This window comes from Idiotropiscis lumnitzeri, chromosome 3 (genome assembly GCF_059441095.1).
Source record: "Idiotropiscis lumnitzeri isolate Australia: NSW breed Sydney's pygmy pipehorse chromosome 3, RoL_Ilum_1.0, whole genome shotgun sequence".
In the NCBI taxonomy this organism is placed as follows: domain Eukaryota; kingdom Metazoa; phylum Chordata; class Actinopteri; order Syngnathiformes; family Syngnathidae; genus Idiotropiscis; species Idiotropiscis lumnitzeri.
Genome location: NC_142393.1, coordinates 4133658 through 4153990, shown reverse-complemented (window position 1 = coordinate 4153990; position 20333 = coordinate 4133658). Strand labels below are relative to the sequence as shown.

Sequence of the window (20333 nt, the reverse complement as noted above, 5' to 3'; positions counted from 1 at the left end):
ATTTTGGCCCGGTGAACGACTGGTCAGCACGACGGCCTCACAGTTCAGAGGCGCAGGGTCCAATTTCGGCTCAGACCTTCCTGTGTGGAGTTTGATGATCAAGACTTTCAGAATAATCCAGTACGAACGATGGCCAAGATTATTTCAGTGTTAAACTAATATCATAACATATTCATGTCCATCACTCCATTTTCTCTAACGCGTATCCTCATTAGACTCTCGATTGGGCTTGAGCCCAATGTTAATAATTGTTATATTGGACATCTTTGTATTTTTCAGGTATACATGTACACACATACAAGATGCATCTGGAACACACATTGAAGTACTTTCAGTGTTGTTTATTTCCCTTTTCATTGTTTTCCACGTGAGCTTTTACCCATGACAACATTGCAAACGACATGATATTTTAAATACACTGACACAGGTGGAGATAAAACACTGGAGGGGAGGGAACAGACATCAGGGCGGGACATTCCGAACAGGGAGCTGAGAACACAATCGAACACTCGGGGAGCTTATTAAAGCCACACGCACGTCGAGGGTTCCGTGCACTCTTCCTTTCTCAAAAACGGACCGGTTCAATCACATCCACGCTCTCATAAATGGAATGTTGGTAGACACGCTTTTTTTTTCCCCTTTGTCACCGCAGTGGACGAAAGGCCTCACTGCTCCAAAAAGACGTTTTGAATACTCAACGACTATGCTCTTTTAAAAGCAGAGAAATCATAATCCATTTGGAGGAAATAAAATGATTCTATTTGAGGACTGCAGCCATTTAGCCACCGTACAAAACTACAGTGAATTATAAAAAGACATCAAACACACATTTTCCATCACATATCATAAAACCACAACAAACCATCTTTTTTTTTTTCTCTCACTGCCACATTTCTTTTCAAAGACATGCGCATCAGATTCTCAGATTAGAAGCTAGTATTTCTTCTGTCACAGTTTCAAACAGTTTTCTAAGTTGCTGCAAAATGACTTTACTTTAGGAGTGGTCCCCATGCAAGAGCAATGTGGCAATGCTTAAAAAAAATAAAACCTGACTGTACGATCTTATAGCAGACACGCCCTCTTCCGCAAGAACACAAAAGTCCAATGGAGGAAGAAAACAGTAACGTGTGTAGCGAGTGGCTGAACAATAATTGGAGGATTGGCTTTTGAAATCCCGCTGGAAAGTAGAACCGTCGAGGTGGAGGGTCTGGCTGGAGAAGGGCCGTGGGAAAACACGGGACGCTTTTGACTGAATGAAACTGTTAAGGAGGAGGGCGGAGCCCGAAGCGGGCGGCTCATAAGCCCTGCTTGGCCAACGCGGCGGTGACATCTTGGGCCAGTGTGGAGAGCTGTGGCGAGTCCAGGAGGTTGATGCTGCCGGCGGACGACAAGTGAGGCGAGGTGCCTCCCATCTCCAGACCGGGGGAGTGGGTGACAACAATTTCTGCACCGTGGTCCACCCGAGCTTTGGCGGACTCACGGAAGCTCAGCTTGTGGCTCTCGATCTGACGACGAGATTGCAAGCGTTGAGAGAGAAAACACGCACGCGCTCACACACACACACACACACACACACAAAACAATAACGGCATTAAACGGTTAATGATTAATTTACATTAGAGGAGGGTTCTATTTATGGCATGTGTTTTTTTTCTATTTTCTCTTTTTGTCCCGTCTCAAACCGTGCTCGGTTCCGACACAGTAAAAATAACCACAGGAGTTCATCGTCAGTGTTGGGCGGAACCCTTGCGTCTCCAAAATCACAACTTTTCAGGAAAGGTAAAAATCTTGTGTTGAGTTACCAACACAGCATTGCTCAAGCTGGTATTACACAGCAGCTTAAATTTTGATCACAGCCAGTTGCGCACCACCCCAAAAATTATGTTCAACCACTAATTCAATCTAACTCCCAAAAAAAATAAAATAAATAAATCACCAGTTGAATACACAGGTACCAATTCGACCCCCAAACAGGCTTCAATACTTAACAAAAGCAAACAAATGCGGTTAGGTTATCTTTTCAAATGTCTTCGAGCCATTTCATGAGGCATTAAAAAAAACAATGAGTTGACTAAACAGTGAGAGTGACAAAAATAAATCTGCACAAAAACTTACCTTCATGGCTGACCGTTTCCTTCGGCACCCCAGCATTACATGAAAGGCTTTTAACAAAATATTCCAACTCAAAAGTATTGAACCAAATTAGTGGTTCGACACTTCCCAAACAGTTGAAATGTCCAAGAACGTTAACAGATTTGTTCTCATTCTCAATCAATTTTTAACACTTTAAATGGGTTAATAATGTGTTAAAATTTGGGATCGATCAAAATGAATAATACAACACCGTTTTTGGCTATGAATGCGTTTCAGGTTAAAAATATAACAAAAAAAAAAAAAAAAGGTGCAGAAGCATATTTTTCCACACACAGACAAGCAGAATTTTACCATCACATTCCCGCCTCCCGGCATGTGGCTGGTGTTGTCCAGGGAGCCGACCTTGGATTGAGCTTTGTCTTTAAAGTCCAGCTTCACATTCTCAATCCGAATGTTGCCGCCGCCTGGAAAAGACATTTTTTTTTCGATTGAGGAGGCCATTCAGATGATATTCATTTCGATCATGCGGCAGTACCTGGCCTGTGGCGGATGTTGGACATGGAGCCGCATTTGGAAGTGATGTGGCTCAAGTCGATTTTGTTGGTCTGGATTTGGACCTGTAGGAAGAAGTGGCGTGTCCGTGTCATTCTGTGTTTACAGCGAGGAAAAGAGCCGCGGGGATGATCTCCGAATAAGCACGGGGGTGGCACGACATGCACGCGGATAAATTCAGATTAATTTGGACTCAACTGAGACAAGAGGTGGCGATACCAGCACATGAAAGCACGAATGAAGACTGAACACGAAAGTGGTGGGGCTTTGTTTACATTTGCGTCAATTTACACGTTTCATACTGTATGCGACTACATTATCGTGGAACTGATTGACTGACATGTTAGGTAATGCAAAAAAATATATATATTTTTTTTTTACTTTGCTGTGGAGTCAACTCACATTTCCTCCACCTGGCGCGTGCTGGAGTTTGTTCAGGGAGCCACATTTAGCCTGGACGTGGCTATAGTCCAGTTTAACACTTGGAATCATGACCTGGGAATGACAAGATACTTTTTTTATATATACACACACACACAAGTGACAGAGAGAAGCCCCTCCTCCGCTGAAAACTTTTTCAGTGAAAATGTCCCAATTTTAAATCCGCAACACCATTTTTATAATCACAGTGTTGGCGTCTCAGCTCACTTAAACCCCAGTTGTTGCAATTAAGCATTTTCAAAATGTGAGCTGCCCAACGTGCAACCCACCGAGAGATAACATGGACCCCAAAATAAAAGGAGAGCAGGAAGAGATAGAGCCGTACATACATTGCCTCCTTTGGGCGTGTGCTTCAGATTATCCTTGAAGCCGCACTTTGAATGAACATGACTGAAGTCCAGCTTCTCGTTTAAAATATTCACCTAGATAAAAAAAGAAATCATAGGAAAAAAACTATGTGTGCCTCAATGTGCAATGACTTAGCAATGCGTTTTTACATTTATCTTTAACATGTATTTGGTGTTTATTTTTTTTCTTCGTACCTTATCAATAACATGCGCTACATGAATGTATTAATTGTCAAAGTAAATGGGGGGGGGCAATCAGCCTTCAATCATTGTTGAGTAAGTTTGTGACCATTAAAAAAAAAAAGTGTGGTCACCTCATCATGTGACATGCAATTAACGGATAACATTATTGTGATAGAGGACGGCACGGTGGCCGACTGGTTAGCACGATGGCCTCACAGTGAGAGACAGCATCGAGCGTGGGTTCGATCCCGGCTCCGGCCATCCTGTGTGGAGTTTGCATGTTCTCCCCGTGCTTGCGTGGGTTTCCTCCGGGTACTCCGGTTTCCTCCCACATTCCAAAAACATACATTGTAGGCCGATTGAACGCTCTAAATTGCCCTTACGTGTGAGTGTGAGTGCAGATGGTTGTTTGTCTCTGTGTGCCCTGCAATTGGCTGGCAACCCGTTCAGGGTGTCCCCCACCTACTGCCCGAAGATAGCTGGGATAGGCTCCAGCACCCCCCGCGACCCTCGTGAGGAGAAGCGGTACAGAAAACGGATGGATGGATTATTGTGATAGATTGAGGCATTGGTAAACGATAAATTGCGTTTAGAATCATAAGTGATGGAAAATTGTGGCATGAACCTCAAGTTACCAAATTAATTGGTTCCGTGATCCCGTTTATAACCTGACATGTTCATAAATTGAGGTAATGTTTCCCATCGAAATTAATAGAAATGCAATTAATCCGTTCCAACATGCCCATTTTTTTAACCAGTGTGTGTTTACAAATAAAAATAACGTAGTATAGAAATAAGTGAAAACACACGAATTCTAAAGAAACAAAACAAAACAAAAATAGCACATTATTTACTAACATGGAACCGACTTCCATATTCATTCATAACAACGCTGTTGCTTCCGGCTTCTGCACTTAGGTCAAGTTATTGTATGTTGCTTGCACTTGCAAGCAAAACTTTGACATGCGAGTGCCGTGTGGTGGCAGGGAACTCGAGTCCCTTCACAGCAAACCGATATTTGGCAGAGAGCGATCAATTCTTCAAAATACAAACTTCAAGCTGTTAAACGCCACGCTCAGTGCAAGGTTATGGTCAAACTCAACATAAAAATATGAGAATTGCATGTTGTTTATTTCAAGTAGAATTTGATAGAGTTCTATTTTTCTAATTAGAAACACATCATAAAAATGTTCCCTTTGAAATGAACGACATTTCTATTCATTTTAATGGGAAAAGATCATTTTGAGGGACAAGAGCGGTCATAGAATGAATGAAACAAATTTCTCAAGGCACCATCGCATTAATTTTAGTGGGTCACATAAAGTGATGTGGTGGGCCCAATCTGACCAGCGCGCCTCGAGTTTGACACCTGTACCACATGAAACAGCAACTTTTTGGACTCTTCTGTAAAAGCGATTTCAAACTGTCCCTTTGACTTTTTTTTTCTCCATTCAATTCAAGAATGTAGAGAGAAGAAAAAGTGAAAGTTGGAAGGAAGCGCAGAGAAGGGACAAGAACAGTTGAGGTAGACTGGAAGCAGCAGAAGAGTTTTACATTCAAGATGCACAAGGAGTCTTAATGCACACATTTAATTGAAATTAATTTGCCAAAATTCAGCTAGAATACAAGACAAAGAAACACACTTTCCTAATGAAATAACAAAAAATATGATAACAGCACCATTACCTGCCCCCCTTTGGGTTGGTGTTTCAGATTGGAAGTGGATCCAATCTTGGACTTGACATTCTTGAGGTCAGGCAGCGGCTGGTTGAGAACCTTCAACTGCCGCTGTGCTGAAGACGGCGACTTGGGAGGGGTGCGGATTATCGCAACCTTCTTCTCCTGGAGAACGCTGAACGACTTGGGCGTGTGGCTTCCGGGGGTGCGCGAGCCGGGCGTGCGCGAGTAACTGGGGGGCGTGCCGGGCGTAACGGCGGAGGATCCAGGGGTGGAAGTACCGCTGCGGGCTGACCGGGAACGTGCCGAGTCCGTGCCTGGAATGGAAGAAGAGAGAATCGCCCTTTAGAGAGCAGAAGGCAAAAGACGGTGAATGCGTGTGATGATGCAGGCGATGGTCACAAGACAGGGATCGGATTGCAAATAATAATAATTAAAAAAATTAAATATATGTATATATTATTATTTTTTATTTATTTTATTTTAACAACACAACATGCAGGTTACTGACATCATAGAAGACTCAAATTAGATAATACCTTCAAGAAAACAATGATTAATACATTTGAAGTTACATCAAAACGTTGTGTTAGTCGGTGGATGTTGCAATGATGCTAGAAGGAGCGCTACCTGCCATACTAGGGCCCCTCCCAGACCCGCAGTCGGCCTTGGCCTCAGTGTTGATGGCTAAAGGAGAAGGAAGGTGGGGTGTGTGGCGGGGGATGATCGGATGGGTAAATATGGTGAGCGATAACTTTGATGAGAGTTTCCCAACCTTTATTGAACCAAGGGACATATTTTACATTAGAAACATGTCACGGCATACCACCCAAAGCAAAATGAAACACTGAGGATCTCATCTTGATACACCCACAAACCCGCAAACTGACAACGGGTGGATATGCAGATTAATTCCACTATCTAGTGGAAGAGCATTTAACTGTTCGTCCAGTAGACCGGTGAATGAAGATACTTAATTTACATTAAATGATAATTTTTAGGATGAATAAAGTAAAATTGGATAATGTTCTACAGACCACCTGATAATCTCTCATGACGCAATGACTGTCTGGGGACATTAGAAGCCAAGTAAAATCATATTTTTTTGTGACTTTTTGTGACATTGTTTGGTGGTGGGTCGTAAGCTTTTTTCCAATGTAAAACATACGCCTTGGCTGAATAAAGCCTGCAAAACACAGGCGTATCTTACAGGTTGGCCTGCAGGGGGTGCTGTTGTCTTCTTGTTCAGCTGCAGGAAGGTGGCGGGTCAGTGACTTGGAGGGCCTGGGGAGAGACGACCTCTTCTCTGGACTGCGGTATGCCCTCTCCTGAATTATTAAATAAAAATAACAAAGACTCAGTCATATTATTTGAGGATCATACACTATTTTTTTTTTACCCTTTGCTACCTGTGTGTTTTTCTGAGAGGGAGGGCGGGAGCATGCAGAGGAGGGCCGGGCCTCACTGAGCACCGCCTGCACCTGAGGGCTGCGTTTCAGGCTACATGCAGAGTCAGGCCGTGAGGGTTGCTGATCAGAACCCTGACTCTGCACGGCCATTTTGAACAGAACAGACCGTGTGGGGCTCTGGGTGGCACGGCGGCGGCCACCACAAGATGGAGCGAAGCATGCCAGACAGATGGTGATGTGGCAGACAGACAGATGGACAAATTATGACATGAGATGCAGAGGATATGAAATGTGTCCGTTTATACATTTATAATCATGAATTAGGCAGGAGAACATTTTTTTTCTTTAAATATAATTAGTATTTTCGTATGCCTATTTAGATCTTGGTCGTATGGATTATGGAGACTACAGGAACCGTGAATTTCCCTGGTGGATAAAAAGAGTATCCATCACTCCATCCATCCATTTGTATCCCCGTGATTAAAAAACAATAAATAAATAAATAAAAAGCACTTTTGGCCCCAACACTTCAATGCGGCAAATTTAAAATATTTTCTAAGGCCCAACCGATATGGATTTTTTTTTTAAGGCCGATGCCAATCAAGTGCGGTAAAAAAATTCTGATTAACAATTAATAAGCCAATTGATTTTAAAATTTATAATGCATAAAATAAAAAAATGCCCCAATGTATTTTAATGGGTCTCAATTATGTGCAGATTTTCAAAATTCGTGGGCCGGCCTAGTCCCTATTCCTTGCAAATACCGGGGTCATCAATAAATATATTGTTTAAAAAAAACAAAAAACTTTTTGGTTCCCAGAATGGGTGGCACAATGCATTTAATTAACGTAATTAATCCTTGTCAAATTTGTATTTCTTTTACAAAAAGTTGAATGTGTCATATTTAACACATTGCGTTATTTTTTTACTTTATTTTTTTCCCTGTGAATTTAGGCTGTGTGTAAAATGGTGACAACCAAGTCAAATTGTTGCACAGCTTGCATTGCTCACCAAAGCATTGGTTGCAAAAAAAAAAATTAACATTTGCTTTGTTTTGAATGACAGGTCAATCGACCTTATCAACAAATGTCTTTGCATATATTTAAGAATACAAGGCTATTGTATAGATTTATGCGTAGTAAATCATGAGACCAGTCAGGCCACGAATGGACGATTTAATCGGCTAGTCAATTAATTGGTTGGGCCCTACTATTTTTCAAGGGTACATATCAATCACGGGTCCAAAGATTGATCATTTTTATTTCCCTGACGTTGCACAAGAAAAAAACAAACAGTATAAAGGAGGTTGTCATGAAAATGGATGCCTTCGCCTGATTTCTATACTTACAGATTTTCTTTGTTGAGACAGAGGCAAGGACAAAGGCTGGCATGCAAGACACAAATGCAACCATGCAGAAGTAATTAAAAAAAAAAAGTGTTTTCATGCCATACAAATGTCAGTGGGTTACTTACGGTGGGTCTCTCCCTGGACTGGTGGACACTTAAAGGCTGAGAGCTTTCCACACCTGTGAAAAAAAAGTGACACTTCAATTAATGATGTCAAACAGTAAAGAGAGTTCCTTGCGATTGAGCATTGGGGGGGGTCAAATATTGTTTCGACCTGCCCCCTTCCCAACTTAATAAAAGATTAAAAGCAGAGTGATGAGGAATCCATCATGTAGTCATCGTCCAGGTCAGATTCTTTTCGCAACGAAACAAGCAAAACAGCCCGAAAAACAACATTTACAGTGGACCAGCAAAACAAACCAGAGCAAAATGCAACGACAACATACAGTAGCTTAAATATGAAGCAGAACAAGAGAGGTTTTGGAGATTCCAAAAAAAAAAAAAAAATCTGAAATCTGAAAGTCCGACAATGAAAGTTTGTCACGAAGATGAGCAGCACATGATGTTTGCCAGCCACATTGCAACTGCGTAAACTTTTTGAAAACAAAAAACAAACAATAAAAGCCACCAATAGAGAGAGAGAAGTCGTCAATATCCCCATGATCTAAATTGTTTCGGCTTCACAGTCGGAGCACCGCAATCATCATTTCAACCAAATCCGCTGCCATTGAGAGGAGCTGCACTCTCTCTATCCATGGTGCCAAATCCTGGCGACAAGCGTTCACCTGCGGCTTTGCGTCTAGCAGAACCGTGAAGCAGAGCCGGCCGAGGATGTCTGGCCACAGCTTTGGCTAGACTTTTTCGACCCTGGAAGGCTGAGACCTTATTCTGGTCCGCCCTCCGCACGACGCCTACTAGCAGAGAGGAGAGACAACATTAACCACAGCATCAAACTCACATCGCAAATGTGGTTGCTGCGCTGTCACGGTCACAAATACAAAGCATGAGAACCAACGCGGAGCGTTTGGAACCTTTTTTCTTCTTCAGCTCCTCTTTCGGACGAGAGCCGAGACCTTTGCGTGACATTTTGCTTCCTCTGCCAGTCACTCGTTTAGGGGGCGTGTCCAGACCGAGGACGCCGTGGGTGGCACTCTGGGTCGACGGGAGGGCTCCGATTTGCTTCGTCGTGATAGTTTTGTCATCATCTGCAGCGGAGAGGCATCAAGAGAGGAACCGATTTTCCGTATGGCCAGCGTTTCAGATAAGATGTAAACGAAAACAGTGGAACCTCTCAAGCCAAATTCAGAATTTAAGCCATTTCTTGGGGACTTTTGGAAACAGAAAATAATTGAGATGCACTGCTCTATAGTCCAGGGCGTATTTTGACCTTTGAGGTTCCACTGTACGTCACAAAATATTAATTGCGGGTACCTTTTGAATCAATCCAGCTACTGTCTGTGTCACAGATGGAGATGTCCAGTGGGGCTTGACCGGTGTCCTCTACCTTCCGAGCTATCTTCGTAGAGTACCCGTCATCCTGCATACTAGTCCTCTTCTCTTCTTTGGTTTCAATTGCATCATCTTGACTAACCATCTCCGCCATGTTGCCCGTCGTCTCTTGCTGCGACAGTGGATCCTTGTCAGGGCAAGCAAAGGGACTGGAAAAATTGTTCTTAGGTTGGTCAACACTACTGCTTTCCTGGACCACTTGACCCACTTCCAGCAGTTCTGGCTCATCCTGATCCACTTTGGGGAGCACAAGCACATGAGTGTCACAAACGATCTCTCCGTCCTCCTCTTCTTCCTCTTGTGCTTGAGGTATAATTATGACTGGAGAGGGAAATTGTGGCTTCAGTGAGCTTTCCTGTAAGTAGAGTGTACTCATTCCATTAGAGGGCTTTTGTGCTTTGGGGATCTCTTCCTTTTCTCTCGTTGCTGACCTTGCAGGTGGCTTGGGATCACCCAGCAACTTGCCGCCATCTTTTTCCGGGTCAGGTTTCTCTATGGGCTCCCTATTAAACCCGCCAGGCTCGCTTTTGGCTACAGTTTCAGATGAGAAATCTCTTGCCTTCTCTTCAGAAAGCTGTGTTTCTTGGGACGTATTGTCTCGGCTTTTGGGTGAAGTGAGAGTCAGGGGGAGCTCGCTTTCAGTTTCTGCAGATGTAAATATGAAGGAACCGTCCGGCGGGATGGGAGAGGCTTCTCTCGAAGGATCTTTTTCAATGTCTACTTCTGGAATTGTTTGTATTTTCATGTGAGTGGGTGAACGAAACTCAGTCAATCTGTCTGCTGGGCTAGTCATTGGGATTCTGAGGCGATCCGGTTTCATTCCACTCGTCACGGCCTTTTCTAGTATCTTTGACCGGGAGGGTGATTTCTGCAATATTCCAAAATTGGACGCTTTATCATCTTGTAATTTTGGATTATTTTCAATTTCAGCAGCTCCAAGGTGGTCTACTTGAAAGGCCATTGAAGGGAGACAATTGTAAGAGCAGTCGTCAGGACTTGGTTTGTCAGCAGGAGAAGGCATCGGTCCGGAGTGCTCGTTAAAGACACAGTAGCCCAGGTCCTCCCGTGGTTTTTCTACACCCACCAGTATTAAAGTCTGCTCTCCAAGAGTGAGCTTTGCTAAAGATCTCCCCACAACAGACGGCACATTTCGGGGTTTGGACTTTGGTCTGTCAACAGCCTCCGTCTTCTGTAGAGAGGGATAAGGGAGGATGCTTGCCGGGCTCAATGTTTCACAGCCGCTGCTTGATTGCTCATCAGAAGGCAGAACGTTGTCTTTCTCAGGTAAGGCGGCGCATCTCTCTGCAGATTTGCCGAAGCTTCCAATGACTGGATACGAGCTTTCAGACAACATTCTTGACTTCTGTCCCTTCATTTCACTTTCACGGCCTTTCGTTTCTGATGTTGTGACAAACTCAAAGTAGCTTTTTGAGCCCAAGCTTACAAACGTATCCGCCGCTTCCTCGGCACCATCTTCTGGAATTGATTTGATCACAAAGACAGGTTTCTCTTTGTTTTCATCTTGTGCCTCCGTTGTTGCATACCCACAGGACTCCATTCGGGTCTTTTCTTCGAGTTGGGCTGCAAGTTTGGAGGACACCGAACAGCTTTGTGTGGAGTCATGTTAAGGAAAAGCAGCATCCCACAAAAGCTGGGCAACCACAGCCAAGCCAAGGCCTTTTGCACACAGAAGCAGTAGCTCTCCAAACACACGTTGGAAGGTCACAGCAGCTACGCTGACGTGCACAACTGCAATGAAGGCATGAGTTGCATGACGTTAGATGACAAAAGGTAAGGGAGTACAAATGTGATTGAATCCTGGAATGACAAAAAAAAAAAAAAGCACCACCTTATACTTGACATTAACGTAACCTTATTTTTATTCACATTATTTATCCTTCTTATTCTAAATAGTATGTGTTCTTACAGAGGCCATTTACTTCCTTTTGCTTCAAATTTCCCCATTGTGGGACTAATAAAGGACATCTTTATCTTTATCTTCATACAGATTGTTCTTCCAGATTCAGGTTTGTGCAGAAAATATGAAACGACTAACTGTAACATGCCTCCTACATTAAAAGTTTTTTTTTTGCATGACTGGTTAAACACATTCACGAGCGAATATACGATGCATACAATCATATTGACTGGTATTTTGTTGCTATCAAGTGCATGGGTAACCACGATCGAAGAATCAAATCTCACTATGATCCAGTGCAGTTAACCAAAAAAGGGGGAAAAACTTGTGGTTCAGAAAGCAACCACACAAGTCACAGTTCCGTGGAGTGCACAACAATATTCCGCATCAACACACATGTGGCAAATGCGAATTGCATTTGCAATGTAGCTGGCAACACACAACGTAAAGCCATTGTCAACCAGCACAAGGTTGATATTATCGTCCAACAACAGTCGATGGAAAAGCAAACGCAACTGAGGAAAAGCATAAAATAATGAAGATGGACAAGCTTTTGGATTCAAGAGCAACAAAGCTGCAGGAAGCAAAGAAATTAGGCGCAGGAGAATATTCTCATACTCAATCACACACATGCACTCACACACTCGTACAAAAGGAGTCAGCGCTTTGCACAATGGCACCCCGACAAACCTTTTTTTGAAGCGCTGTGATGACTTCCTCCATTGAGCACCTCAGGTGTCTGCGCTTGCTCGCAGCCCAAAACCTGAGCTTCTGCTACCAAATCTTTCTGCTCTAAGAGCGGAGTGCCTGCTTGCTCACATGTCACTTCCTCCTGGCAACCGGCAACTTCCTCCTCCTCATCCTCATCCTGCTGGTGCTCCTCCGTAGAGAAAACACTGACGGGTTCTACTTTATCTTCTCAAATAAGGGTTGTGGGGGAAGATGGGTGAGACATGGAGGGGACTGGGGTTACGAGGGTTCACAAGGCATTTGGAACTAAGATGGAGATGCATGGGAAGCAATCAACAAATTCTCTGTACAATTAAAAACGAGGCAATTTTGCAGGAGCACAGACGAGTGGCTTGTATGTCTGTCTGGCAAAATGACGGCTGTAATTTGTCCTTCAGTGCGATTGTGAGTGTAAATGGTTCAAGACAAACTTTGCGGGAGTATCAATTATTTTAATAATGAATGAGTATTATACAAAATCAATTTTCTACATGTATCCTTTAACTCTGATTAAAAATGTTGTGATGCTGAAGAGGTGATATGTATTTGCATAACTTGCCAAATGGTACAATGTCTGGGCATTCAGATTTTGCCGTAAAGGCCTCGATAGACCAATCCGACATCGGCCAACTGTGACCGACGCCTACCCTCTTGTGGCGTTGGGCAGACTGTCGACAAATTGCGCTGGAAGAAAATTATGAATATACACCGCAACGGCAGACAGCGATGCTGACAATTCAGTACCTTCTGCGCAGCGTGAGATGTAATACCACTCCATACCATCGGCGGCAGCAGTCACTAGTCCGCATGGTTAGAAAAAGCCAACTGGAAAGCCATGGGCGGGGCGGAATATAAAAACGCAAACAATCTCAAACAAACTCTTCAATCTCTTCTGTCCAGACAGACGTCAAAATGCAGAGGTTGCGCAAAATGATCGAAATTCTCAAGGCTTCCCATCGCTTACTGTTTATCCGTATTCGTCACTTCCTGTTTTAGCCCCGTGCGCTGATTCACTAACAGCCAATCATCGTGATCAAATGTCCCGACTTATGAAGCGTATTCTACATGCTGAAACGCCCACCAGACGCTTTTGGACGGGAGCCGATGTTAAGATGGTTTTTGCTACATCAAATCAGACGAGCGAGATGGAAAACACACAGGAAAGTGGCCCTCTAGGACACCATGCAACATGGAAATGGTCTTGAAAGTGTCTTGAAGGCGTCACGAGGAAAACTGAGATGTTTAAAATGGACCAAGGTGTAAACATCTCGGGTTTGACATGCTGCAGACGACCGAGGAGTCGAGGCTGACACAATCTGCGTTCTTATGCTTCCGTTTTCTCTCACCACCATTCACGCAACCATGCGGATGGTCGGAGTAGCCTAAAAGTGTGCATTGGGTGTACCTTGTGCCGCTGGCCCCGTCTGCTCAGCGGATGGAGAGGGAGGAGGGGAGGGAGGCAAATTGGCTGAGACATCCACTGTGGAGGGAGAGAGAGACACACACACTGACGAGACACGGGCGGGAGGAAGTCAACGAAAAAGCGGCGTTGAGGTGCGTATGCTAACATTCTCTCGTTCTCCACGAGCGGGTGACGTGAGACACTTAACATCAGTGATAACGCCACGCGACCAAGCACATATAGCCACAGACACCGCTTCCAATCCAAGGTGCCAAACGCACCACCTTCATACCTGTAGAAGTGGGATGCGCAGCTGCGCCGCCGTGGAAGCCGTTCTCCTGGTAGCTGTAGGCCGAGTAGCCGTTCTCGCCGTTCTCTTGGCCGTTGGAGGCCCAGTGATCATCTGGTTGCCGACTGTCTGCCATTCCTGCCTGCTGGGACACCGGGGAGGGGATGGTCCACCTGCAAAGGGGAAACAGATCGATTGAGACTTGCGACAATGAGCTTACTTCAAATAATTGTGTGCAATGGTGGCACAGCTGTAAGAAAAAGATTTGGCAAAGCAAGGGCAGCCTCGAACCGGCTAAAGACGATCAGGCATTCCTCAACATTATCCTGTATGGAATATCTTCAACACTACTATTAAACAGATTCGACTGTGCAGGGATAAAACCTGGATAAGCATCCCTAGATGATTCCAGACATATATCAAACGTTGTTTACAAAAATACATTATGCAGATGTGAATACGTTTTGGGAAAGGACACAGTGGACGTTCAAATAAATGAAACTGAATTTGCAAAACAGAGCGGACTGTTGACTCTTTTGAGTACATGTGTCAGTGAGGTGTGACTTCAAAGCCTTTGCTAGGGTCTAATTATTTGATTCCAATTTAAAAAAGCAACAACAATGACAAGGCAAGGACAATAAAAGCACAATTGGATGAGCCGTAAAAAAACAATTGATATGACTCCAAGGCAACGCTTTTTTTTTTTCCTTCTATTTTTTTTATAGTGCAGACTTGGAGTCGCATCGATTGTCTTTCACGGCTCACCCAATTGTGCTTTTTTATTTTTTTTGTTAAGAATAATTATATAACATAAAAGCCATATTAACAAGACTAAGTTAAGCCAGAGTGTGACAGTATATGACAAGCTGCTGCCCTGGAAGAAAAGGGTTCCATCGTCATACCACTAATATGACCTGATCTCAGGTACCATTTAAAAAAAAAAAAAAATCATCACGCTCAAATAAGCTTGAAACATGATTCAGCAGACAGACAGGTGTCCTCCTTTGGTTTGTGCACACGCATGCATGCTGTGCTCAACCTTACCTTCCTGGCCCGCCGTGTCCCTAATCCAACCTCACCTCCCTCCCTCCCCCCTCAGCTCCGCCCTGATCTGGGTCACTCGTCATGCCTCCGCAAAGTGCTGCCGACGTTGGAATGTCACCATCTATTTAGCGGTCAATCTCTGGCGGTGTGTCTCAGTAGGCCAACCTTGCTTTCATCCTGTGTTTGTGCGTGTGTGAAGCAGCTTGCTCTGGGAATTCTGGAGTGGATCCTTCACTGATTCTCGTCGATATTTGTGGATCATTTCAAATGTTATTATTGCAACTTTTGTTATAGATGGACTTCACAGGCTTTGAGCAGTGCCCTCATTTGCTGCAGCTTTCTTGGACCATTGATTTCTCATTTCTAGTTCACATAATAGTGTCATAGTAACTTAAATCACTCACATCAACTACATTGCTGCGTGGATGTCTGCAATAAATTATACAGCAAAGTGTACATTCAATATATCTTTGCGGGATGAGAATCAAACAAACACACTTTTGTTATTTGCCGTATATATTTTGGATGAGAGATGTTGCGAAGTCTTTTGATTGATCTACCATTCTGGTTGAAAAGTATCCAAACAGGCAAATTACAGATTAATTGGATTTGCGTGGTGTCTTGTGGATTGTGGCTGCAGCTTCTTCCGGGCACTTATTAGCCCCACCCACAATGATGTCAGCGTTTCCATGGCGATGCGGGCCAAAAGGGAGGGAGAGGCTGTTGTGGTCAGCAAGGGGATGCTGGCAAGCCAGAGTGATCTTTCACCATGTTATGGATTCTGAAATAGGTCAGTGGATGCTCCGGGCCTCTTTGCTGACAAATGGGAGATGATCTGTTTAAATCCATTAATAAATACACCGATTGTTGCTTGTTTCTTGATGTTGGCGCAGATGCATTTATTTATGTTTGTCATAGGTCATTGATTATGTATGCTTCAGACAATGTTGTTTTTACCATTATCATACATTTACAGATTTTTCTTTTTTTAAACGCTTGAAACATCATTTGATGTCCTCTAACAAACATATCTTCGTCCCTCCACCCATCAAGATCGTCGGTGCCGACTGTTTGCATTGCACACAGTATAGGCCTTTAATTGATGGCCCCACAACACGTGTGCAAAGCCAAACCCACAGGGACTGTCAGGCTGGGAGCAAACGCATTGTTCGCATGTTAACTATACACAAAAAGAGAACAACTCGCAGAGACATGGCCGCGTTTAGCCGCTCGCATGTGCGCCGCGTCTCCCGCTGTGCAGCTAAAACAAAAACCTCAACTTATTCGACTACAGTAAACGACCACTTTCTGCTGGTCATAAATATCTTCTTGTTCTGCAAGCATGAGTCCCCAACTTCCCGTCTCCATGAATGGCAGGACTAATCTGGCAGCCACTTAAATGAGTCATGGGAAAAATGAGTGTGAAATGTCATGAGTCCAAGTAGTGCAACATATAGCGTCTGGCAGCAGGCCAGACTTTTCCCCACCATGCAGACTTTGGTCCTGACCAAAATAACTTCAACTACGGGACAAAGTGCCAGGAGAGCTCGTGCGAGACTTGCAGACTCCTGTGAGTACTACTAGGAAGTTGCCATCCTAATGACTAACAGATGCATTTCCTTGACAACAAATGTTACTGTTCTAAGAAGGAGGGAATCCCTTCTTGACAACATGTAACAAAACGTTTATTACTATTGTGGAGCAAAGGGAAATAGCAAAAATCAGCGCATAATTGACACACCCTCAGAAAGCTTTACACTGTATTGTTATTGCTTATAGATGTGACAGGAAGGCATCAAAGGACTCATTTTGTCTAAATAAAGCTCAACTCACAGTTGCTAGGCATCAAGATGCCACCACGTGGCTCAAAAGCAAAATCAGAGGATAAGGTCCCCTCAAAAAAGAAAGACGAACATGCAATTAGAAATGAGATACATGAGCAGCCACGTTTCACACAAAGCGATTGAAGTGACGTGTGAGCTTACCAGACTCGAAGAGGCGCCTGCACTGACGATGCTGAAGCGTCTGCTTGGATGTGCTCTAAGAGGAGGACGCAGAGAGCAGAAAATGCATGTTAGGAAAACTGCAGAAATTGGTCACAAGATCTCGTCAAAAACACAAAGCATGCATTTGGCGAGTGTTTGTTTTGCATCTCCGCAGTGTTGCGTGGTTAATTAAAGTAATTAACCTTGAATCATATTCTGAATTGTTTTCAATTAAGAATTGTTCACGAGCTGCCAAGTTGAGAATTGTCATGTTCTTAATAATAGACCAAATACTTTTGGTTTGTAGCTGCTAAATGCACCAGTGTCAACAAAACTATCAATACGTTTAAATTCTAGACATTATTTAAATTGAAAGTTGAGCTTCGTTCTCATTTGCACATTTCTCAAAGCTAGTAAATATTCCACCATGTCGTAATCGTTTATGAGGGCAAATTTGTCATTGTATTGCATCTTTGGCACTTCCATTAAAGTTTCCCTCCTCTCTGTCAACATTTTCCGAACTCAGCACATCCAACTAAACTGCAAAATCGATAAATAATAGCCGCTTTTAACCGATTACAAATATACAGAGACACAAAGTTTGTCTTGCAGTTTTAGGCCTAGCTTATCATCCAGACCCGATGACATGATCCATCGAGCGCGTATGGCTTGACAGTCAAGACTGTCCTCTGAGGGAAACCATAACTACAGTGCGGTCCACGAGAAAAATGACTGACACCCCTGAGGAAGAGTTTACTTTCAAGGTTTATCGTTCACATTATGGGAGAAATACTTTCCTGGGAAACTTTTACGACTTCACTGAAGAGATTATAGTAATAAAGATAAATATATTAAAAAAATTTTTTTTTAAAAAAGGGACCAACAGTTTACCAAGTGATTACAAGCGTCCCCACTCAGCTTGCCAGCTGCTTAGAATCTACTGTGGAGTTGTTTTGATGATTTGTTGAGTTCGTGGAACTGCCCATTGTGGCTGTGCGAGAGTGATGATTTAAAGCTTAAGACACATTTACGCGTTTCCCCCACTTTTGGGACAGTCAGGATGTCGTGCACTGGCTATCCTGCTGCGGTTAGCAGAGCAAATAGAAACAGTGACTCTGAAGAGTAAATAGTCTGGCTAGTGTTTTGACTTTTCACGCTTCTGCTGCAAAAAAGAAACGCAGGTTAAAAAGGAAATGCTATGTCCAAATTTACAGCTTATAGGATATAGATCGAAACATGATCATCAACAGCATTGAATCCAGCATGCTTATTATCGATTGCAAAATATATATATATCTTTTTTTTCTTGAGAATGAAATTTGTGAGCAAAGTCATCCGCTGCATGTTTGTTAGCCGATTCTGATAATGGCTTATCAGCTCCTCATTAACTCCAAAGCTCGTCTTTCAAGCTTCTCAGTTGGAAAGTGCATGACTACACGGTTAAACAAACACACACTTCCTCCCAAGTCCCTGGGAAGGAAGAACGCTGATTTTTGCTCCCCATCTTGACATCAGTGTTGACCTCTTGGAGCGAAGCACACGAGGATATGGGGGGGCAACATGCGAGGAGGCGGCGGGTCGAGGGGTGGATTTTCGGGAACTGGCCTAATCCTCAGATTTGACTTGATCATTGGAGACACAGGAAATGAATCCGAGCAGCTTGATAAACCTCGCCTGCCAACGGGCAGAATTGTGAGTTTTGTGGTGGAGCTTTTGAATTGAGCTCAATCCTGATTTTAAATTAAAATAGACTATGTGAGATTCTAAAAATATACATATTTTACTTTTTGTCTATGGAAAAACAGCAGCACAACAGAGGCAGCAAAAGAACTCACACTCTATATAACAACGGGGACTTCAACCTGAAAATATGAATATGTTCTATGCAGGCCCATTCATTTAAACATGGCATTCTGATTAATATTGCGTTTGTAGAATATGAGTTAAGCAGTAAAATCTATCCGGTTTTTAGACATCTCAGGGGGTGGCCATTTTGTCACTACTGTCGACTGAAAATGACATCAGAGTTGCTCAGAGCTCAGATAACGACCAATCATGGCTGAGCTTTAGAATACAGGTGAGCCGTGATTGGTTGCTACCTGAGCCCCCATTTTCACTTGACAGAAGTGACAATTTTCATTTTCACTGCCAGAAGCTGGTAGTTTTTCGGGGGGCATAAAACAAGACATTAGCTTCAAATTACAAGAACATTTTTCTTAAATAAAGCCATGGATGGGGAATAATTTGCTTCTGTGCATTGGTTATGTCATCATCAATTTTACATGCAGCATGTTCCGCCATTGACAATAAAATAAAGAGTGGAAAGTACAGTTATCTAATTTCAAATGCATGGAGTAAAAGAAAAAAGTCATCAGCAAATAAACACTCAGTAAAATATAGATACCTAAAAAAAATAATTATTGTTAGTGGTGACTTCTGCTTGCAATGTCACCTTTGGTGAGACACGTCACAGACAAGAAAAGCCTCCACCCTCGTCTCCTTCACCTCCAGCACACCTGTGCACGCCTGGCCTCACTTCGATCAGTGCTTTGACAACGATGAAGAATCACATTTCAAACAAACTGCAAGCCGCCAGACACACCTTTGCACAGCAGCGGAAAGTGTTAACGTTAAACATTAATTATGCTCTGCACATGCTAGACAGTAGTTCCGCTTTTCTCACTTTAGCTTGTGGGTTGGTGTGTTGTGTAAATATTAAACATTTAATCTTGGGTAGGAGAGTGAGGCAGAGGTGGAGGATTCAAGTCACATGACGGACTTAAGTCAACAATTTTAGGACTTGCTTGGGTAAAACTTATGAAAGCCTCAACTTGAATTTGACTTGGTGTTAATGTGATTCATTTTCACTCCAATTTGAAAAACATTACTTGACTGGCTTTGTTATTGAAAGAAAAAAATATTTTAGAGTGCAGACAAACCGGACAATCTCGCAGTTCACTAAAAATTGTTGGGTGAAGAGGCCACCACATGAAGAAAATAACATGGAGGGAGCTCTGAAGATTACTACATACTACACATAAAAAAAATGTGAACACGCAAGGTTTACAACTCAAAAAGGAGCGAGAACAAGTTTGAGAGAGGCCCGGAAAATGACCCAAGTACACGCCGCAAAACCGACGACGACCCGAACCACTGCGGACCTTCTGCGCATGCCTGGGAATTCCTATCCTCCATGCCATCCGCGGCAATAGTCACTGCGAAGACTACGGCGCTAATGTCAAACAACAGCGGTCTTACGTGAATGAGAGTGATTGCTTCGTCTTCGTGCTCTTCTGTCCAGCCAGCCATTATGTCCACAGAGATGTTAAAATGAGCAAAATCCATTTCGTTCTTGTGCGAGAGCGTCAATTTCCACCGGTTTTTCGCCTTCGTCACTTCCGGTTGTT

The 20333-nt window shown here is 43.3% G+C and overlaps 1 protein-coding gene across 1 annotated transcript; it reads right to left on the bottom strand.

The window, feature by feature from the left end:
- Nucleotides 1-326: 326 nt before the first annotated feature.
- LOC148339469 (uncharacterized) lies at nt 327-20170 on the bottom strand. The gene is made up of 19 exons (XM_088291999.1): nt 20088-20170; nt 16927-16981; nt 13901-14070; nt 13612-13686; nt 12168-12392; nt 9482-11140; nt 9082-9255; nt 8836-8964; nt 8177-8229; nt 8052-8087; nt 6704-6880; nt 6505-6622; nt 5925-5981; nt 5304-5611; nt 3417-3509; nt 3049-3141; nt 2630-2711; nt 2446-2558; nt 327-1505 (listed from the first exon to the last, which is right to left on the bottom strand). The coding sequence occupies exons 1-19, from the start codon at nt 20119-20121 to the stop codon at nt 1296-1298; spliced, it is 3861 nt and encodes a 1286-aa protein (XP_088148125.1). The 5' UTR covers nt 20122-20170; the 3' UTR covers nt 327-1295.
- Between the last annotated feature and the right edge of the window lie 163 nt (nt 20171-20333).

Coding starts and splice junctions, on each gene's coding strand:
- LOC148339469 (XM_088291999.1), bottom strand. CDS start 20,121: ATGGAGGATAGGAATTCCCAGGCATGCGCAGAAG. Junction 8,230..8,835: donor TGCTAGACGCAAAGCCGCAG/GTGAACGCTTGT, acceptor TTTTTTTCACAG/GTGTGGAAAGCTCTCAGCCT. Junction 6,881..8,051: donor TGTCTCAACAAAGAAAATCT/GTAAGTATAGAA, acceptor CGTGCCACCCAG/AGCCCCACACGGTCTGTTCT.